The following is a 22842-nucleotide window of genomic DNA, read 5'->3' as shown; positions in this document are numbered from 1 at the left end:
ACCCACCCGAGCCAAGGAGCCGCTGCGTGCTCTGGAGAGCGCCGGCAGGACTTGGCCCCACCGGCCCCCAGCTGCCACGGCCGCAGGACAACCAGAGGCCCGAGGAGCCGAGTGCCACTTCCCTGCTACTCTGGGTGTCCGCTGTGGGCGGGACGCCGTGCCAGGAGGGCTGGGGGTGGGGATGCGACACAGAATCTCCGAGTGGAAGGGAGCCTAAGACCCTTGGTTTTGCAGATGGGGAGAGTGTGGCCCGCAGTGTGGTCAAGGGGACAACGGAGGTCAGGACAGGGCTCCTGACCACAACTGGGGATGAGTCGCAGCTGCTGCTCTCCGAAGACCCACGTCCAGATCCGAATTCCTAGGACGACCCCCGCAGACCCTGCTGCCTACTGGAAATGTACCCACTTCTCACGGCACGAGTGCGGCCCGCCATCCGAGGGACGGCTGTGCCAAGGGGTGGGCCTGCGGCAGGGGCCCCTCCCTGGGCGCCAGGCAGAGCCCGACACATCCGCTGAAGAGAGGCGGCGTGGCCCTCAGCACCTCCAGGCCGGCACGGGCAGGAAGCACCCCAGGTGTGTCCCTCAGGCCTGCTCTAAGCTTAGCGCCCGAGGTCCCGGGCCCTGCGGGACCGGGCGAGAGGCCCTGGGGCTACGCGCCCACCGCACAACACACGTGTTCAGTGTCTGGAGGCTGTGATCGGACAGGCAGACCTCACCCCTCTTAACTCCTACAACACAGCAAGGGGCCGCCCTGCAGCAGTGCCTTCCCGCCGCACGTCGTCGGGAGCACAGCAGGGCCCCTGGGGGGCCCTGCGAGGACCACACCCTCCCGTGGCCAGTCTCGGCCTGAGCAGCTCCTCCTCTGCCCACACTCCACTCACGTAGTAACCCTTTCAAGGTCAGCGGGTTCCTGGTTTAAGGGTCTGGAAATGGTTTGGTGACGCAAGTGGGGAGCTCTGACGGCCCTCCTGGCGGCCCTGGCTGGCCATTCCCACGGCACCCAGAGGCCAGCAGTACCGTCAGGGCCTAAGGGGCCGCAACCAAAGCTCGCAGGATGTGAAGACTCCACGGGCACCCCCACCCCGTCCGGCCCTCGACACCAAAACTGCCTCTGCTCTCTTACCCCCTGTGCTCTCCCCTCACCCTGGACGAAGTGGAGCCCACGGCCTCCAGGAGGCCCTCGTGCATCCCACCTCCGCCCCTGCCTGAGGGCCCACCGAGCAAGGCCCACGTGCCTGGGTTCACATCTTGGGCTCTGCCCCTTCCCGGCAAGTCTCTTACGCCCTTGGTGGCTCTACTTCCCCAGCAGCAAATCAGGGATAACAAGAGTCCCTCCCTCGTGGAGATTAACAGGAGAGTGAACGGTCTTTGAGAAGTGTGTGGGACAGAGTCCGGAAAGGCCACTCAAGGTTGCTGCTGCTCTCTATGTCACGGCTGTCCTGCAACTCTGCTCTAAGTCTTCTCCGAACACCCCAGCACACTCCTGCCTCAGGGCCTTTGCGCTGCTGTCAACACTCCAGAATGCTCTTCCCTGATATCCATTTGGTTCACACCTGATCTCTACTCATCTTATCAGAAAGGCTTTCTCTGAGCACCCTACATACGACAGGGAACCCATCACCGCCTCCCGCCCCACCAACGCCCACCCCCTCTGCTCACTAGCATGTGCACTCCCTGGGGACAGTGACTGTTCGTCAACAGATCCTTGGGTGTTATTAGCCCCTCACCTGGCACCGAAGTGGCCACCATCAAACTTTAGAGGAACAATGGCCACGAAATAAAGTAACGAGAAAAGTTCAGTCACTGTCATCATGACTCGGCATGAGGACGTGGGTGGGGCTGGGGCACTTCCTAGAATTCACGTGGAGGCGTCACTGTTGGAGGACTTTAGGTCCAGCTCACTGGGGCTGAGAGCTTATAAACGCAAGTTTTCCCCTTATTTCATCCAAAGAATGGAAAGCAACCTTCCAAGAGAAATAAACGGATAGGCCACGGGTAACAGGGCTTTCTCCACGTGGCCCTGGAAGTATTCCCATTATCAGCGCTTTCTCCCCCTGACTAGGTTTCTATAACACACAGTGTTGAGTGGGGAAGCCCTTGTCAGGGACAGTGACAAGTGGAGTGACAATGTGAATGGGGCCCAGAGCACACCCGCAAGGGCTCGTCAGTGCAGCGGACAAACCAAGGCTTTGCCAAGCAGCACAAGCCATGAGAGCAGCCGGGGGGTACCCCTGCCTGGGGCCCGCGCACCCCGGCTCCTCCTGAAGGCCTCTGCTGCTCCCAGCCTCCTCTGCCTGACCGGAAGCTCCCACTGACCCTGCGGTCCCACTGCACGCCTCACTGGTCCCTGCTGTGCCCGTCACGTGGTCTCGTGAGCCTGTGTCAGATCCGTGCTGGGGGGCGCGGCTCTCGCGGGCACTCCTGCCCCCCTTTGGGGCCCTGCTGAGGCAGCACCTCTCTTCGCCCCTCTGCCCGAGGTTGTAGGTAACAGCACATACACGCAGCAGGCCTCACATACACAGAAGCACGCGCTCTTAAGCGCAGCATTTAGAACCTCACATGTTCAGGCTGGGTGTTGGTAACAGCGCTGGGTGGCTAACTTCTGGGGTGCAGAGGGTTCACCAGGGAGGAATCTGGTTCAGAAAATGCAACTCGAGGCTCTAGGACTAAACCAAGTTAGCGTCTGCTTAGGCCTTACTGGCTAGTTGGCTTGGCCCCAACTAAAGCCGATCAGTCTCTCACAGCCCCGTCTCAGTCACAGGGCCGTCACCCTGACTCCTGCTCCTACACTCTGTTCGTGTACTTTTAAGGATGTGCGTACAAGGGATATTTATTGCATCACTGTCATAGTTGGGGGGAAAAAACATGGGAAAAACCTGAGTGCCCACAATGAAATGGTTGAAAAAAGTACAGTAGAGCCATTTTATGGACCATTAGTTCCTAAAATGAGTGAGTGATGGTTTATTCACAGACTTGGAGGAAAAAAGTTTAAAAAAAAAAAAAAAAGGAATTGAAGATTAAGAGTAATAAACAGGATCCAATTATGCTGGAGCAAAACCAAACCGCAAAGCGAGCATATGAGCCTAAGTGCAACGGGAGGGCGGGCAGGGCGATGGTGATCGCTGGGCCCCACACGGTTCGTCAGGAAAACTGACAGTTACTGGCATTGAATCCCTCGGATTGAATTCTACTCGGAAACCACATCTAATAAAAACCCTTCTGTCTGACCTTGGGTCAGACATTACTTACCAATTGCTTGTCAATGGCTTTAAATTGCAGGCCAGACCTACCATTCTCAGCCTCGTGTTTATCTGCTCAAGAGACAGAAAGCCACCAACCCAGGGCGCTGCCGCGAGCTTACCTTGTCCCGCAGGTGATGTTCTGCAGCCTCAATATTCAGCGGATCATCAAAATTCAAAAGATCCTTAAAGAGAGAAAAACTCAAAGTAAACCATGGCAAGAACCTGTTCTTCCGCTGTCACATGTGTTCACTTTACGAACCAGGAGACGGGAAGCTAATCAGCCACGGGACAAGCTAGAGAAACTCCATCACGGCTCACGGCTCTCGGGACGGAAGCGTGCCGAATGTGTGGGTGTCTTCTTCAAAATGTGGGCGAACGGCTGACTGAAGGACTGGGGATGTTTACATACAACTGTCCAAAGTTTGGTGAAAATGGAGGATGGTGACCGCATTAAGTTCTAATGCTACTTTTGATAAAGAGCCACTCTCGTTAGCATTTCCGAATAAAAATCCCACTCTTTTGTCTTCGAAAACTCATTTCTTGCTTTACTTTGTGATGAACATCTCTGCCGCTGCAAGTCTGTGGCTTCCTTCCAGGCTGACCTTAACCGGATCTTCTCTTTATCCATTAACCCTCCTTCACAGCACGGCACTCATACCCAGCAGGAATGGCGTGTGGAGCCTAAGTGAGCGCCACAGTGCCAGGAGGCCCATCCCCCCAGACCTTTCTGCCTCAGAAAATCCTGGGGGGGTTTCTGGGGGGGGGCTCAGTCAGTGGAGCACGTGACTCTTGATCTTGGGGTTGTGAGATCGAGCCCCAGGTTGGGCGGAGACATTACTTAAAAAAAATAAAATCTTAAAAAAGAAAACTCTGGAATGGCTACTCCTCTCTCCTCGAAGATTTCAAATCAGAGGCCGTGCCTTATCTTTATATTGCCCGATACCTCTTCTTAAAAACCAAGGTAGTGACATTTGTCCTTCGGAGAAGTCACTGCTTTCCAGAGCCATCGTGGCCACTGTAAAGACGCCTGTACTTCTCTTCAGGAGAAATGTTAAGTTTGGGGACTGTATTTCTGACTTAGGAATAAATAACAGGGTATGACCAATATGTCACAAATATTGCAAGGAAAACACAGAGGCCTCTATGCTCTGTAAGAGATCAACTGTAAGTCCCAGACACTGGCAAAAATACAACGCACACGCACGAGATACCTGATGCATATAAAGACCACGAGACACACAAAATTCTCTGTGTTCCTTACCATGTGTCTGACCTAAAACGAGTACATTGGCTGGAATAACCATCGGGCTTCATCAGCAACTCTGGCTGGCTCCTCAGAATTGGGGAGGCCTGGAGCACTGGAGACGGGGGGCTGCACTAGATTAAGAGCTAAATCAAAGCAGCAGCAGCAGCACGAGCAGCCGGGTGGACTTTCCCTCAAGCCGCAGCCCTCACGGCTCAGAAGTAAACCATACACGGCAATGGAAAAGCCCAACCACAATCACAAGCAAATGACAGAGGCTCGGTGCCCCTGAGCGCTGCCTTCTCAGGGTTAGGTTAAGGGGGGGCCCGAAGCCAGAAGCTGCGGGGTTTGCGGCTGGTGCCGCAGGTGGTTACCCGGGACATCCCAGGAGAAGGCAAAGCGAGGCGGGAGCTTGAGGGCCTAATTTCGAGGCCCCGCGGCTTTTTATTCTTGCTGAAGGCAAGAGCAGAGCACCGTGATCCCGGACGCTGCGTCACACTCCTGCCGTGGCGCCAGGAAGCTGCCCCTCCAACACCCCGCCGTTCTGTGGGCTGACCAGGATGGGCTCATTTTCATGGACGTTGAGTTTAAAAGTATCACAGCTTTTTTTCCCCTCCGCAGAGACAGATCTCTGAAGCTTATCTCTTTAAAAAAATTCTTTTTAATGTTTACTTTTGAGAGCGAGAGACAGAGCCCAAGCAGGGGAGGGGCAGAGAGAGGGGGACACAGAATCTGAAGCAGGTTCCAGGTTCTGAGCTGCCAGCACAGAGCCCAACACGGGGCTTGAACCCAGGAACCGTGAGACCGTGACTTGAGCCAAAGTCGGACGCTCAACTGACTGAGCCACCCAAGCGCCCCTGAAGCTTATTTCTTTTAAAGAAAGCTCTTTTATGACCAAAATGTAAAAACTCAAAAGAATATTACATAAAAAGTTCAAATACGAGCTTTTAGCTTCTCCCCATGCCCCCTGCCTGCCCTCCAGCCCCTGCCTGTGACATGCTGTTTTCTGAGGATAGTAAACTTGGGCAGCTGGTCACTGAGGAGACAACAACTCTACGGATCTAGGTTTGTGAAAAGTCTAGAAGTCGTGTGACCACATATGCCTTCACCCAAACCAGGACACGTGGGAGGGAAGAGGGCTGCCGGTGAGGACACACATGAAGTGGGCCGGGCCAGGTGCCCCCGTAGGAACGGCCGCCCACACGAAGCAGAATGGCACCAGTCCCCGCCCTGGCCCCAGAGGGCCGAGACAGCCACTCCAGCAGGGCTCCCAGGGCCCCCTTCCCCATGTGCTACCCCAAAGCCCCCTCAGTTCCCGTGTCACTGTTCCTCTAACTAGTAAGAATATGACAGGAACGAGGGGGTCAGCATGTTGCTCAGGGCACTGTGTTTTCAATCCCTCTGTGTGATCCTTAACGGGATGTTTAAAACCAGGAGGCAGAGTAATCAAGAAAAACTCAGGATTCTGGTCAATGTACTTACAGTAAACAAAGAGTTTAATCCCCAAACAACATCCTGGAATGAGAAAGAAAGAAGAAAACAAGTTTCAGGCTCTCGTGCACTAAGTCTTGCAAACGCGCGACAAAGAGATCGGGATTGCACCATGTCAGAATTTATCCTCCGCGTGCTCTGTTTTTCCCAAGACGGAAACTTAAAAAAAAACAACAACAACTTCTCTTCAGTGTGACAACAGGCTCTGGGAACGTGGAGGTGAGCAGTATGGGCAGGAAGCACAGAATCAAGGACCATGTGAAGTGCCCTCGGGTGAGGCCCAGCCCAAGACAGGTGCATCTGCTCAGGAGAAACCCACCGACACCACCTCGTCCTCGCCACCCTCTCATGTAGTCCAGACTTCTGGAGAGTGATCTTTACAATAAAATTTGTTGTTTCTGCATCTGTGGCCTCTTGGGGACTGCAGGTAAGCTCATTACCCGTGGTCCCACGGGCCTCCTAACAATTTTGCTCTAATTATTTCAAAAATCAAGGAAGGCTAGTAACGTTTCCTAACATTCAAAGATCAGAAATGTCCACTAAAACAAAACGGAAAACCACGGTGTTCGCTCTGGAGTGACTGGCCATCTGTGACTCAACCACAGGTTCCCTTTCAGCCTTCCTTGCCGTCAGCTCCAGCCTTGTCTTTTTTCAGGCTGATTCTCAGCCCCAGTCGATACTCAGACCACACCTCGGGAGGATCCACGGTCGGGCCTGTGGAAGTGCGCGGTGTCCTCCGGCCTCTGACTCTGGGACAGGGCCCCAAACTCCTTCCCTGGGCCCCTCCCCCAAAGGGCCTACTTGGTGCTGCCCCCTCCAGGTGTGGTCATGCACAGCATCAGACAAGGCCCCAGAGCCGGTGCAGTCACCTGTGCGCCACTGTGGCCCACGCACGCCTCTCTGGGCCTCAGTGTCCTCCGCTAAGAGCAGGGGACGGGGGTGAGGATGGTCTCTATGAGGTGAACCAGAAAGTAGGCATACAACGAATGAGGTCAGTTCATCCACGGCAGCTCTTTCCACAGGCAGGGCCCAGAGAGTTCATGTGTGAAGGATGGTGGGGAGAGGGCCCTGCACACACGTGGCCCAGGCCTGCCCGGGCTCACCCTGTGACCCAAGGGACAGCATCCCACGCAGCATCTCGCTTGCCAGCCATGCTTATTTTTTGTGCATTTGGCACAGACTTGGACTTACAAGTGGCTTTAGTTAGGACAGCTTTTGTAAGCCGTGCATGACTGAGCCAAAGTTAACACGTGTGGGAAAACACCGCTCTTGAGACATGGGAAGAGAAGGGGAGGGGATAGGGAGGAAGACGGCACAGTGCAACGTGCCCGCCAGTCTCAGAGCGTCCCAAGCACGCTGATGGGACGCCCACGACCCTTTCAGGTTGAGCTGGTATGACTGTGTCAGAGCAGGACACGGTCACCAAGGAAAACGGGCCCGGTCCAGATGACCGAGCCTCGGGCCGAGGGACGCGCAGGCTGGGAACCCAGCGCCAGGGCAAGGGCTCCGGCTGCGTGTTTCGTATCCCATCAGAAACGACGGCAGGAGTCAGGTGCACTACGGAGCGAACGCCGGCCGGTAGTTGTGACTGCTTCTGACGAAAAGATCAGGCGGCAAGAAAGGTGCAGGCGTCCTGCGGATGCCACGGCAGAACGGCCTCGAGGTGAAGCCACAGCCGGTGGTCTCACGGGGTGCCCGTAACGCTCACCACCAGAACCAACTCAAGCCTGCACCGAAGCAAGCTCCCCGTTCCCCTCCCTCAGGGCCCACCGCCTGTCCCAGCGCGCTCCCTGTAACTTGGAACAGAGGCCACGTCCGTCCTTTCCCTCCTTCCCCTCTACCCGCCCGGCTGCTCTCCTCCCCTCTCCTCTGAGCGTGAGGCACCTCACAAGACTGGGGACAGAGGAAGAGAAGAACAGTGAATGAGCTGAGGCACAAATGGTACAGGGGAGAGGTGAGCGGAGAAAACGGGAACGCCCCACTGCCCCGGAGAGAACTGGGGGCAGAGGAACCGGCCGGGGCAGATGCTGGGCCGAGCACCCCTGGCGGGCAGGCGGGCAGGGGGTGAGGAGGGAGTAGGCTGTGGACAGGACGGCAAGGAGACCGGTTCCCGGAGGGAGGGGCCTCCAGGCCCGAGGTCAAGAGCACTGCACTCTACCTTTAACGTCCTTGTGGGAGCCCAGCCGGTGCCGTCGATCGAATGTTCTCTCAGTAAACTGAAACGCAGAAGGGCGCAGTGGTCAGCGAGGGCAGCCTCCAGTCGCGTGAGCCGCCGATGTGCCGGACGCTGCCGCCACGCCCTGCCCGTGCCCCACGTCTCCCCCGTGGCCTCGCAGCCTCCGTCTCGCTGCCGAGGGCCTTCCCCACCTCTGAGGCCGTCCACCCACAAGTCCAACTCTCATGCCATCTTTGCTGCCTGTCCACGCAGGGCTCGAATCCTGGACGCACGCAGAAGCTTAAATTAAGACACCACGCGCACCTGTCAACCCAGCGGTCAGGGCCTCCTACGCGTGTGTCACAACGACCCTGACCTCACTTAATGCCTCCGCGACCCACGAGGGAGGCACGGCCACCTCTCCGTTGGACGGAGGAGAGAAGGCACGGCGCGCGGCAGCAACACGCCCAAGGGCATGGGCAATGATGGTCCTCCACACCCGGGCAGCTCGCTGGGGGCTGCGGGTTGACCCTGACGACAGCTCCCAGCACACGTTTTCATACCCTGTTTGTTTTTGTCTTTAAAAAGCTCAAAAGGAGAAAATGAAGGATAAAGGTGGATTAACCCAAACCTCCGGATGGTCCTCAGCAGTGGGTGGGAGGACCGTGTTCAGAGAAGGGGCACACGGCTCTGGAGGTACCGTGAGGCCCTATCTCTAAAGCTGGACCTCAGGGTCCTTTTCATCACAGTTCCACCAGCTATAAACGCCATTCGATACTCTCACGTAAATGATTTTTCCATACTTTGAAAAACCACAATTCATTGCCAAGTTCCTTTCTGGGGAAAACTTAGTTTGGCATTGCTGAGTTGTATCGCACCGTTGCTCTGGTCCGTACCTAACATTTCTTAAGGTCACATGTCGGTGTCAGGCTCTCAGTATCTGGCTGTCTGGGTCTTAACTGTTACTGTGAACAGAATTTTTGAATCGGAGTGTGTTCAAGTTCAGATAAATCAATTACAATCAGGAGAAAATATAAATATGCTGTAATCTTAATTGCCCAAGATTTGTTGGAATAAACAAAACCTTAAATTGACCACTACCACTTACTCTGAGCCTTAAAAAGAAGGCTCTGCCCTGCAGAGGCCTGTGCCTGACATGAAACCTGTACAGATCTGAGTAACTTTCTGGAAACCATCTGCCAGGTCCTGGTGTTTATACGATCCAGTGACAGATTTCTTCACTGAGGCAGGGAGAAGAATCCTTCCTGGCTGTTCTCATCCTCCTTTTATGGACCTTATCATATGCTTGCTTACCTGTTTAACGCCTGTCTCCCACCAGCCGGCAAGCCCCATAAAGCAAAGAACACCACCACGAGCTGACGGGCGGAGGAAAGGAAGGAAGCCGGCTGAACTGGCTGACCAGTCAGAACCCTCGAGCTTCCCCGCCGACAGCACAGCCAGAGCAGGAGGGCTCTAAACCCGGAGGCCAGGTGCGCCCAGCAAGGGCGGTGACAGGGGCGGGAGTGGGGAGTGCCCACAATCGGGCAGGTGGCGCCCATGGTCGCAAGCCACGGGTCTGGGCAGAGTGACACTGTGGAGGGGGCACAGGGTCACTGGAAGTTCTAGCCCAGCCTCGGCAGGTGGCAATCCTGCAGGAGCTCAGGTGACAGCCCATCAGCGAGGGCAGCAGCCAAGGGAGCAGACGGTGCCTCAGGGACTGCGCCGGAAGCTTGGACCCCAGGAGAAAAAGTCTCGAGTGCAACCACCGGAATCCAGGCCCGGGGCCCTCTAATCCCACAGACACGGCACCTCTCACCTGTGACCCTGAGCCAGGAGGAGGGCAGGGCCGCCGGTGGGAGCAGAGCAAGACTCACAGAGACAGGGAAGGACGGCTGTGTACCAGACAAGGCCCCCAGGGCAGCAGGCACCGGTCAGTGGTGCCGAGTGAGGGATCCAGGTAACTGGTGCCCGGCACTCACTATGGACCAGGAGGGCGTGGGCCAGGCTCGTCTTTCTCTTTATTCAGGAGACGCCGCAAGTCAGCTGTGGACCAAGCCACCGCTGGACGCGGTCTAGTTTTTCACTAGATGAGGTCTTTATACTTAAATCTGGCGCCTTACTTCCCACGAATAAATCCCTACAAGTGCAGCTGACGAGTCCAAGGGTAAATGTAAGTTAAATGGAGACCTCAGATCTGAAGGACCAACAAAAGGACCCAGACAGAGCCGCCCTCCCGTGATGGTGATGTGACAGCCTGCTCTCTCCCCCTCCCTCACATCCCACCGGATATCTGCTTTCGTACCAGACAGTCTGAAGAGTGGTGAGTGGCGCCTCGTCGTTTCCAGGCGCCTCGCTGGTTACCACGGAGACTAAACACCCCTCAGAGCCTTCCCACCGCCCACCTGCGACTCTCGTACGAGTCACTGCTTGTAGCTGGTGCTCGTTTTTCCTCGTGGCCGTGTCCACCTTTCTCATACCGAGTGGTAAAGACCACGTCCATACGAAGGATGTTAACACAGCTGACCTTTTCCCTCTCACTTCTGTGTTCTGTATTCTTAATTTGAATGAGGCCAAATCTATCAATGATTTTCCTCTGAGGTTTCTGGAGTTTGTTGCTGGCGGCCATCTGCTGAGCTCTCCTGATACTTTGCTAGAACGTGATTTCTCAGAAGACGGCAAAAGTGACGAGAGGAATTCCCGCTCTGGCCTTAATTGCTACCGAGGAAGGGACGGGACAGAGAAGGAGTGCGTGGACCCCTGGAGAGCGAGCCCCGGCAAGGGCCTCGGGGGACAAGGCTGGAGTGGGTACCATGTACAACCTAACGCTGGAGAAGTCAGATTTTCGAAGTGTTGATACTCAAAGGACAGATTTGAAAAAGGGAGCCTCTTGTAAAATGCGTTTCTAACTGTCTATAAAAAAGGGGGCTGATATGCAAGAATGGGGTCACCACATGCGAGCTGACCTGGGAGTCGGTGCTGACCGTTGAGGGAGAAGGGGGACTGAATCGCAGGAGGGAAGCAGAGGAAATGCTAACGCCCCCTCTGCAGGCTGTGGCTGACGGTTACATAACCTGCCGAAGTCACACCGCGCCGTCGTGAGGCGGTCTGGCACCAGAGGCCCTGCAGCGACACCCCCCCCCCCCCCACCCCCAGCTAGAGACTGGCAGGACGCACCAAGACAAAGCCCAAGTGCTAAACTTACTTACAAACAACAAACCACACGCCTTCTCCAGGTCTCTACATGAGCCTTAAGAAGTGGGGAATCGCGGATCCCTGATCATCCCCCACTGGGAGGGAGGGGCACACACAGGCCACAAGTGACACGAAGTTCTGGGACGTCGTCCCGCTCATGCACATCAAGACTGTTTCGGTAAAGAGAGGGCATCTTAAGTACAAATGGCCAGGTCTTCTTAAACTGGACATCTACACTCCTCCCCCTCCCCTGGATTTTACTAACCACATGTTGCCTTCTTGGCTCAAATCGGCCACACGGAGGGACTGCAGCCTGTCGCTACCTCAGAAGGGGAAGAAAGGGCAAGGAGCCCCAGAGGGAGCATCCCGGGCGGGCGACAGGCTGCATCGGGACCGGCAGCGGTCTTGGCCACCAGAGGGCCCAGGAGGACGTGGGGCTGGAGGCAGAGGCAGGCTGGGGGTGGGGGGCCCTCCGGTCAGGAGAGTGCGGCCCGAAGCCCGGAGGGCGGTTTCCCAAACCTCCCTGATCTTATTAGCCCAGCCTCAAAATCTTCTCTCAGCGGAGACAACACGTCCGAACGTCCAGTGCTCACAAACACAGAAGACGGGAAAGAAGAGAAACCCACCTTAGACATATGTCGCCCGTCTCTGTGATGTTGGGGTGCCAGATCCTGGTCAGGCATTTCACTTTGGGAGGCTGCAACACAGAGAGAAAGGAAGAGATCACGGGCTCTCCAAATCACGCCTGCCGCCACAGACCCCATCTAGCCCTCGTTCCACTGTTTGCGCGGCCAACCAGTCTTCAGCTCCGGACACCGGCTCGTGTCACCCGCGTGGGAGTGGTCTTCACGCCGCATCCACACGTGCCAGTCTCCCTGACAAAGCCTGCCCGCACCCCTAACACAACCCTTCTACAAGTCCCGGGGCCCGCGGGCGCGTGGTGCTGGTGGCCGGGCCTCGGCCCCCTCTCGCCCCCCCTGCGGGGGCTGCGGACGAGCCCACGCTGTGCCACCGGCCCGGTTCACACGGGGGCCCTGCGTGCTAAGCTGCCGAGCTGTGGCTGCGGTCACCGCTGCTTCCGGTGGTAGCTGGGTCCCCGTGCAGGTGTTTCTGAAGATGCTACTGCAAGTACACTGTCCCACACCCACGTCTTAGACTGCTTTACGCTCATGGGAATGAGGCACAAGGACTTCGCTTATGAGGAGGCATGTTTGCGGAAAGCCGTTCTTTTAAAGTGACTCCATAATAAAAGCAGTCTGGACTTGTTTGAGGAATAAAGCTACAAAAACACAGGGCAAGATCTTTCCTCTTGTGATATGTGACGATCCCACCCAGAAATAATCTGCATTCACATCTGATCTGCACCTCGAGCCTCTCTTCTAGGCAGAGCTGTGTTCCGGCACATCCGTTTTTCTTTAGAGGCACGGGGGCGTGTGCGCTCTACTTTTTCACGTGCATCTCTCACCATTTCAGATGGTTTTGGGGTTCCTCACCTGCCGCGGCACAGATACTAGCATTTCACGAGCCAGTTCCCATGACTGGGCATTCACAGGCTGCCTCCCACCCGTCCCACAGGCTGGGCTCGACCAGCGCGTGTGTCCGCTCCCGTGCGTGAGACAGGTCCCCCGGGGACGGAGCTGGTCAGGCATGCAAGGGTCACCTCGCCAAGTCTCACAGACACATCATCTCACAGATACTCAAGTGGGAGCCCTTTGTCACAGGGGGCGACGTCTGCGTCTTCCCAGTGTATCACGTGCGGTTATGATGCTATTCTTTTGTAAAGTCTCCGTAATCAGATGTTTATCTGTTACTAACCTACAAAGTATTTCACTGCCCAAAGGCTCTCCTGCGTTTTTCCAGTCCTTGAAGAGTTCCACTGTCTTGTCTGTACAAAACAGACATACTTTCCAGCACCCTCCTAAATCTTTCTACTGACACGAAAAATCATCACACCAAGAAACTCCCCAAGGGCTTAATCCAGGTCTGCAAATGTAGGTGTCTAAAGATTACAGGATTAGGTTCAGAGCGAGTTTCAACCAACTTAATATGCTCTAATTTGCTTTCCTGCAGGTAAACTGGAAGGCCTTTGACAGAAACTATGCCGTGGCTGTGCGTTTCCGGCGAGGCCTGCAGGCGGGGGCGGGGGCAGGCTGGCACTCCGGGCTGTATGAATCTGAGGGAACCCGAAGGCCCGCTCTCCCTCCCGTCTAGAGAGTCCCCGACACTCTTGTCACCTCGCCTAGTGTTCACTAGATCTCCAAGTATCTGACTGCAACTGCCCCCCCCCTTTGTCCCTTTACACCCTCCACAGTTAGATGCCAGCACAGACACCTCCCCTGTCCCCGTCGATGGTCGTCCTCTAAGCCTCGGTCCCCATAACAGAGAGCAAATCAGAACCCCGGACCCGGATTCTGACACACGCTTTCCAAACACAAATTGCTGCCTCGACCCCCCTAAGGCAAGACAGACAAGAAATACCCAGCTCCACCTGCTACCCGGCATTGCCACCCGCCCCGTCACAGGCTGAGTTTGACATGTGACCGCTACTGCAGTGCAAACCAGTGGGGGAAAAAGGGATTCTTCCATCAGAATTCATCTGGCAAACTATCTGGAAAACCCCAGTCGGATCCCCACTTAAGACTCGTATTCCAGATGCATTAAACACAAATGACACAGAACTTTAGAAGAGTGCTGGAAGAGGGGCGCCTGGGTGGCTCAGTCAGTTGAGCGTCCAACTTCAGCTCAAGTCACGATCTCACGGTCTCTGGGTTCGAGCCCCGCGTCGGGCTCTGGGCTGACAGCTAGGAGCCTGGAGCCTGCTTCGGACTCTGCGTCTCCCTCTCTCTCTGCCCTGCCCCCATTCGCACACACGCGTGTGCGCACTTGCTCGCTCTGTCTCTCAAAAATAAACGTTAAAAACATTTTTTTTTGAGCACTGGAAGAAAAAGCTGACGAGTTACCTTGGTGAGTCTGAAGGCCTGTTTTAAGCATTTCATAACAAGAAAAACTTGTAAAACAAAAGTAGATTTGAGGACAGTGGTGAAGCACAAAAACCTCAAACTTTTACAGAACAACATCAAAAAACAAAGGAAAAACAAAAATCCTTACAGTACAACCAAGAAAACTGGGGAAAAAAGTTTCATATAAATTCTAGCTAAGAACTCTTGCAAGAAAAACAAACATCCCAATGGAAAAAGGGGCTAAGGACATAATTACAGTTCATAAAGAACATAAAAAGCTCATAAATAGGAAAAAATATTTAGCACCCTACTTATTTGAGAAACAAAAACTCAAATGACAATTCGATACCGTTTATTTCCTCCCAAAATGGCAAGGATCAAAATAATCAAAACATTCCATCTTTGTGAGGAAAAAGGGAATTTCCAGGCAGTGACGGTGAGGAGGCTGCCGGCATGACCTCTGGGGGGGCGGACTTAATAGTGTTGACGAAGAGCTTCAAACCCGGTATCCGTTACTCCACGGTCTTAATTCTACGTCTAACGGCTTAGGCCACGGGCAGGGGCAGACGTACGGCAAGTGCTGTCTGGGATGCACGACAGAGCTGCTCACGCCAGGGGGGCAGCGAACCGCAGCCTGGTGAACCGAGTGCAGGCGGGCCTGTCTCTGCATGGGATCTGAGTATGGTTTCTACGTTTTTAAAAGATCGTTTGAAAAAACCCCACATAGTTTGTGACGGAAAAAAAGAATACGTGGTAGAGACCAAAAATGGTTCACAAAGCCTGAAATATTTACTATCTACAGAAAGTCTGGTTCGTACTGTCAACAACTAGTCAACCAGCGACCAACAATAAAGGACCGACTTAAAACCATGACGCGTATAGTGAAGTGTTCTAATGATGATGTAATTATGTTAATTGACATGAAAATGTACGTTAATCTTGTTATGAGGGTAAAATAAAAAAAGTTACCGCGTTAGGGGTGCCATGTTAGGGGTGTTAGCAAAGTCCTTACAAAGAACATAAAAGCATAAGAACAAATGAGCGAGGCGGCTCCACGGGGCCCTCCCAGGCTGGCCGTCTCCTCATGCAGATGAAGCACGGGTCCCTGCAGTTTACTCTCACAATCTCTGCCCCAAATGCCCGTAACCTACGCATTTTCATATGCTGGTTTCATCTCCTGCACGCAGGTTCGTATGGGCGGAGCGCGCCCCCCGCGGGACAAGTGCGCGCCATGTGGCGGGCACTGGAAATACAGCGAAAGAAAGGTGCTCCAGACCCCGCTTCGGGGAGCCGCCAGTGTGGCCGAAAGGGACACTGAGGAGTTAGGTAAGCGAAGATTAATACAAAAAGAGTAAACACAAGTACCTCTGTATCAGCCACGCTCGGGTTCCCGGGGACGGTGTCACCTCCCCACCCCCTGCCCCAGGGACCACTGTACCGTCTCAGCCTGGATGAGGCAGTGGGACAGGCAAAGGGGCCTGTGGGGGGGGAGAGGTCCTAACAGCGGCAGGGCCCGGGTCCACCCAGACAGGCTGGCCCCTCCGTGCCCCTTGCTTGAGGACACTGGTTTCATTCCTGATGAAATGAAACCAGCCGATCATTCAGAAATTTCCCAAAGGAGATAGAAACGAAATATAAAAATGTAAAATCATCATAAATCACTAATTAACATAAAAAAACACGGCCTCAAGACCCAGTGGTTTTCTATCTTGTTTATGCCGTGTCCCATCCTCTCCGTTTCTGGAAGAAGCCACACAGGGACAGGACAACATGACAAACATTTTCTCACTACAGAGTGGCCACCCGGTTTGGCGAGAAGGGCACACGCTAGGTCGCCAGGCAGCCCTGGGCAGGAATCCACTTCAGCACCTGATGGTTTATTCTGGCAAAGCTAACGAGGGAAGTTCCCAACGGTAGCCCTCTGGGCCCCAGCTTCCCGACGCATGAACACGAGCGTATTAACATCCCCCAGGGAACTCCCGGGGAGGGACACAAGTGAGCGGGGGCACCTGGCACATGAAAGCTCTCAACAAAACTCGGTTCCTTCCTTGGCATCTTCTCATGCTCCGCCCTCTTCCGACACTCTGCTACTCAGTGGTGCGACAGCGGGTCTCAGATCCCGCAAGGCTTGTTGGAAAAGTCTACCAGCTCATGCTAAGGCCCTCCCCAAGCCACCCCCCTCCTCAAACACTCACTGCCTCTCCAAAAAGACTGTCACAAACTTACCATCCTTTAATTTAACATTCTTTGGACGAGGAATCCTTAGAGTACGTCCAGATAATTGAAAAGTCTGGAATCTTAAGCACCGTATGCCTGGCTGTTTCCAGAAAACATCAAAATAGCCCCTGGAATTGTAAACATCTGTGCTGAAGCCAAACCTTTCTGGCCACATCTCACCTGAGGGAGTACGGGGTTCTGTGGAGCCAGACTCCTCGGTCTGTGATTAGGGAAATATGGAAAGTCAGTAGGTAGCTGGATGGATGCGTGGACAAAGACCTGAAATGCATATTTTCCTGTCTTTGCTTCAAAATATATTTTCTCCCTTACTGCCAACTCTACCCCATCCTCATAAGCTACGTTCAGAAAGAAATTTTAATGTCGTAGCCCCGTAAAGGTAAAGGTTTGGCTTCACACAAAAAAGTGTGACAGCCCCTGAAGTGCACCCCATTGGTGGGGCCAGGGCCCAGGGCAGGGGAGCCTAATCCCACTTGTCAGACAACACGGAGTCTCTGCAGGTAAAGTGACTGGACACGTGGTGTCCCCAGTATCCGCAGCCTCAGTTTAACAAGGGGCTTAGTTTTACCAGTGGATTTTTCTTTCCTATTTGATAAGCCTAGAGAGGACTAGGAAGCATCAGGGGGATGTTTACACACATATATATAAATTCAAAATTGTGAAGATGTTCCCAACTGTCACTAGTTTCTCAGGCCAAAGTGAAAATGCTCAACAACCCTCAAATCTGAGTTTCTCATTCCTCCCCACTACTCCCCAACCCTGATTCCTCCTTCGGGTCGACTTGGTCAATCCACCGCACGCAGGCTGCTAATTCTCATTTCTGTACCTGTCAACACAGTTCCAGAAAGTTCGACGTCACCTCAACACCACCCTCCCCTGGTTATGGGCCAACCCAAGTCAGGACAAGTCCAATCCTGTTTCTCCTTAAAGCTCAAATGGCCCGACCACTTTCCCAAAATGACCCTCTCCTTTCCTTCTCTGAATTCACGTAAATTAGTTTCCTGTCCCTGCTCGATAGCTCTGTTGTCTGCTATTCACTGCTTTTCTCACGCTATGGAAACTTTCTACTTTGTCTCACCTTCCTAACTGATAAAGATAGAATGTGACAGTATTTGGTGTGAATATTACCTAGGGTGGGTCTTTGAGAGATTAACATGTAGCTATGGGTATAAATTATGGTTTAAACCTATAAGGCATTCTTCTTTTCTGAAATTCTTAAGTACATGTTTTCTACACTTCGAGCGTTTTGGTGCCATACCGTAAACAGAACTACGGTTTTAAATAAAATGCCTTCCTCTTCAGTGCTAGAATGTAACAGGTAGGATTTACATGAACCACACAGGCAGCTCCCAGGGAAGGTGCCAGCCTAGGCAGAGCGGAGGTCCCAGTGCAGGCTGCCTGGCACACAGTAGTCCCAAGTGCTTGTTGAGAAATGAATCTCCCTCCTAAGGCTCTAAATCCTGCTGACGAGTAACACCAACCAGAAATATTGGCCATTTTGTACTCAGTCCCAGGACTGGGGGGACCCAGTGCAGTGGGGGTGTGCTGGGCCCCGGGACGGCCACCCAGCCACGCGAAGGGGAAACAACGGCTCAAACGCAGGCTACTCACCACCATGTTGTACGCATCAGGAACTTCAGTTTCAAACTGAAATTTTCCACCCTGGTAGTAACCCTCATCTATCAAAAACACAAAACAAAACAAAAAATCCTTTCAATTAAAAAAAAAAAGTTAACAGAAAGCAAACACTATGTTAGGATACGGCAAAAACAGAGAATTAAGAGTTTAAAACCAAGACTGCAGGATTCCTTCGATACGTCACCAAATCCTGCCCCTGCCCTGATGATGAGCTTAAATCGGCTCCCCGCGACCCTGCCTGCTGTCCGTCTCCTCGCCGGCCATGTGCGCTCAGGGGAGGCGCTGGCATCCCTCAGTCGCCCAGAGCCGGCCCGGGTAGCCCTGTTCTCACCTCGGCCCCGTCTCACTCCGCATCACAGCACCGGTGTGCCCCCTTCAAACACATCTCATGACAGGTAACCACCCTGGGTAAGCTGCAAGGTCATCTCTTTGCGGCTGGCTGCCCCATGAGAGTGTCAGGTCCGAGGGGTGCTCCAGGCCCTGGGGACAGGCAGCGAAGCACACAGCCCCTGCCCCAGTGAGCGGGCACAGTCAACACTTGCGAGCCGACTGGCTGAGGGCTCGGTGCAGCCTTCTGAACAGAGCGCGCCCCCTGGAACGGGGCTGGAGGGCACCGGTGGGCATGCAGGAGGACGTGTGGAGGCAGGGTGGCACCAGGTCACAGACCCCACAGCACAGTCGCAACTGCGTCAGCCGCCTCTGCCTCTGCTAAGAGTCCACCCACCCCAGGCGAGCCTGGCCTGCGGGTGAATTGTGGGCCCTACTCGTGCTGCTGCCAGCAGAGGGCGCTCACGCCTGCGCTCCAAGCCGGAAATGCACCGGGGTTTTCAGTTACTCTGAACTTCACAATCTGGCAAAATTAACACCATCTTTAATAAGAAAGTTCAACTTTCCCCCAAATATTTATCACTGTGAACAAATCAACAATACTACATATTATTGCTTCCCTCAGCTGCTTACATAAAATAAATATTTAACACAGAGTTGTTAGTGTCAAACAGATCATCACTACAATTTTCCGAGACTGGGTCAACATTTACAGACCCCAATGTTTTCATTCTTTGCCAGTGTGACAGAGGAGAAAGACCGTATTTCTGTTTTACATTCATCTGAAAAGCAGTGAGGCTGAAATTTATTTCACATTATGGGTCATTTTTAAAGCAAGAACCGAATGACTGATGTTCTTTAACTGTCCTTTTATCACCGAAGTATTCATCTTTTAACTACCAATATAGAAAAGCTCTTAGGAAGATCAACCTCTGCCTTTTGTATTTGTTACAGTGTTTCTTAGTCTGCTGGTTTATCACTGATTTTGTGGTTCAACTACTTCTCACCCTGAAGCCCGTCTTTCTGTGGTTTGTCTTTGGTCCTGTGCTTACAAAGATCTTTCCCAACCCAGATGACAGAAACATCTGATTTCCCTACTTTCTCACAGCGATCTTATGGTTTCATGTACTTTGCAGCCCACTCACTCACGGGAACGAGGCAGCATGTTCTTCCTCACTGCTAGCCTCGACCATCATACGGCCTAGATTATTCTACCCTTCCCCACTCATCTGATACGGCTATTTCTAGCCCTCCCTGGCACCCCTGGATCAGCAACTGACAGCACCGAGAGTCTTTAGAAAAGACTGTTTTGGGGGAAAAATTTTCCCTCCAGATACAAGAACTCTGCAAACAAGGGGCATCGCAGGTAGGCAGTCATGAGAGCACAGCCATGCCCACCAGAGGCTCTGCGGCTGCGAGGCTCCTGTGTCACCGGGTGCCCGCCGCGGCAGGGGGATCTGGCGCTGGGCTCTGCACGCGGTGCGGCGGGCGCTGTGCGTGCTGTCGCCCCAGCTCCCGGTGCAGCGCCGCGTCTGCTCTCGCCTGTTCTCGCTCCTCCAGGCTGTGCTCCAGCCACCGCATCCTGCCACACTGTGGTTTTTCTCTAGTTGGCCTTCCACTTCACGATTCTATAGTTTCAACAAGGCTGCCAACCAGTTCCAAAGAAACTGTGATTTGGTCTAATGGGGGTTTGATTTTACCATACTCCTCTGTCCTAGCCAAGCTCTCATTTAATAATTACTACAATTTATCATCTCTGAACTGGTTGAAGACACACAGGAAGCGGAGAGTTCTAGTTTTTGTCTGTGTCAGGAGGATGATCTGCTGCTGAGGCAGCACTCCTTGTCTCCTTGTCTAAGGACATACACAGCTTTGGGACCCGAGCCACTCTATTTATTTATTGAATTTGCCTAGAAACGCCATGTCCTACTTAAAAAGCAGCTGGGGAGCAAGCAGCCTGTACGGAGAGGAAACACACTTAAGAGCATCTCTTATTTCCTGTGATTTTCTCAGCGAAGGCCCCAGTGAAGACTTCTTGCTGACCCACCTCGCGGGTCCGGCTCCCAAGCTGGCGCCTTGCAGGGTGGAGACTGAGAAAGGCCGCGCAGCTTTGGACCAGCAGGCACGGGGTTCGTGTACAGCGTCCGTAACCCAGCGTGTGCCACATCCAAGTCTGGGACGGCCCACTGCGTCACTGTGTGAGGCTGCCGCGACTGAAAACCTCCTGCTTCTCAGATAACTGGGACAACAGTTCGAGTACAACAGTGAGACGCAGCAGGAAAGTTCCTGGCATCCAGCTCACTGGGCCGGCCTATCCCCGCCCCTCAGGGTTACAAGGAGAGGAACCGTATGCCACTGACTTTCAGCCAGGTTAGGGGTATCCCTGGGAGGAGACTGGCCGAGGGGTATGTGGGCACAAACAGCTCCAGGAGAATCCACTTCTAGGTGGCCAGTGTCCGGGTGCATTCCCTAAAAGAAAGCTGCCTGACAGTCTCACGAGGTCAGACTCCCACCGGCCACTCCTTCCCTCTCCCTTCTCATAGCTGTCCCCACTAGAAGCAGAAGGTTGACTTCTCAGCTCTCTTCTTACCATGATGCACTGCCCCAAGGCACAAACATCCCAGTGGACAAAGGTCACAGGAAATGGAGGCACGTGGCAGGGTTGTGCTTTCCCCATCTGACACCCAGTTCTGTTAAGGGCAAAGTATGGTGTTATAAAGAAGACATCCCAGTTCATATTGGAATGTCTTGAATTCAGACATCTTGTGGAGTCTGATGGCAGCAAGGATTAAAATTTCACTTAGAGGCTTTGGGGCACCTGGGTGGCTCAGTCAGCTGGGTATCCAACTTCGGCTCAGGTCATGATCTCACGGTTCGTGACTTCGAGCCCCACTTCGGGCTCTGTGCTGACAGCTCAGAGCCTGGAGGCTGCTTCAGATTCTGTGTCTCCCTCTTTCTCTGCCCCTCTCCTGCTCACCCTCTGTCTCTCTCTCAAAAATAAATAAAAACAAAAAATTTAAAAAGTTTTCATTTAGTGAATTCAATCCCTAGAGGACTGTAAAAGAACACATGATCACTGTGAGAAGCAAGCAAACAGGGAATCAATAAGCCACAGGCATATGGCACCTTCTTCTGCCCAGGTGACTGGGTCCAAGCCTCACCTAACTGCCAGCAATTAAACTCGGAAGTGAGGCGGCGGATGGCACATCCTAGAAATAAGTAACACTTCTCCCAAGAGAGAGTGAGTCTGACTGCTGACTGAGCTGACAATCAGAACTGGTTCTGCCTACTAAAGCATCGGAGAGATATTTCTTATTCATTGAATGAGCTAAACCTGCAGCTTCCAGCTTTTGAGGAAGTACAAAGCATTAAGTTTTTACATTGGCAAGGGTACGACCAAACCAATAATATCTCAAAGTTCTCAACTCTTCCTGAGAATCTCACATAAAACAAGATGCTTCCAAGTGAAGACAGGTATGATTAATGGTCAGCTGACAGGTCTTGGGAAAGTGGCTTTTATGAACGCCTCAGAAACCGTGATGCTAAGGGGCTCTGATGTTTGTGTTCAGAAAGTCTTTTCCAAGTCAGACGGGTTCCAATTCTCTGCTTTCAACAAAATGGAGGGAGGAACCTGATCTAACAGTCGGCAGAAAGATCAAGAAAATATAGGATTCTGAAGTCCAAGGATGGAATGTCATAGCTGTGACAAAACACCTCCCATGCCTCTCTCATCAGGCAGTCTTCAGTGTCTACATCTATAAAAACAAAATGAAGGAAGAAAACTGGCACTCCTTCTCTGTAGCATAAAGAACAGTCATTTACAAATTCATCAACCAAATCAGAGAAAAATGCTAACGGTAACTCCATCATTCCCAGATCCATTTCAGATGCAACGCTGTTTTATGTTTAATAACCATCGAAGCTTACAACGTCCTGTTTAAAGTCATTCATTCAGCAAATATCTGATGAGAGCTCATGATGTGCCAGACCTTGTTCTGGGCCCTGGTGACACATCAGCAAGAGACCCTCCCACCAGTACAAGCGCACGTTCTGGCGGAAGAAGGTGAAGGAGCCAAGGGAGCAGGAGTCGAAATTTTACACAGGGTGGTCGGAGAGAGCAAAGGCCTGAAAACGGAGGCCACCGGGGTGAAGAACACTCCAGGCGGGGGAGCCGGGTGAGGCCCATGAAAACAGCGGGTATGTCCAGAGAGCACTCCAGCAGCCAGAGGCGAGGCAGGGGAGAGGAGGAGCAGAGGCCAAAGAGACCACAGTAAGAGTGCTGGCTTTTATGCAGAGCCAGGCGGGGAGCCCGGAAAGGGGTCTGAGCAGAGGAGGGCTGGGCTGCAGGCCCCGTGGAGGC

At 53.4% G+C, this 22842-nt stretch overlaps 1 protein-coding gene across 12 annotated transcripts in view; it reads right to left on the bottom strand.

Moving 5' to 3' along the window:
- The window catches only part of UBE2F (ubiquitin conjugating enzyme E2 F (putative)), a 52917-nt gene that overhangs the window by 754 nt on the left and 29321 nt on the right, over positions 1 to 22842 (bottom strand). For 4 of the 12 annotated variants that reach the window (XM_023259916.2, XM_023259919.2, XM_023259920.2 and 1 more), the window contains 5 exons: positions 18129 to 18196; positions 11949 to 12019; positions 8134 to 8191; positions 5967 to 5999; positions 3361 to 3423 (listed from right to left, as the gene is read on the bottom strand). In XM_023259916.2, coding sequence (XP_023115684.1) covers positions 3361 to 3423; positions 5967 to 5999; positions 8134 to 8191; positions 11949 to 12019; positions 18129 to 18196 — 293 coding nt within the window. The other 8 variants (XR_006583670.1, XR_002744969.2, XM_045034684.1 and 5 more) reach the window with 8 other exon arrangements.

Source organism: Felis catus, chromosome C1, assembly GCF_018350175.1.
Source record: "Felis catus isolate Fca126 chromosome C1, F.catus_Fca126_mat1.0, whole genome shotgun sequence".
Classification (NCBI taxonomy): Eukaryota; Metazoa; Chordata; class Mammalia; order Carnivora; family Felidae; genus Felis; species Felis catus.
Note: the sequence above shows the minus strand (reverse complement) of the source record. Positions and strands in the feature narration are given on the sequence as shown.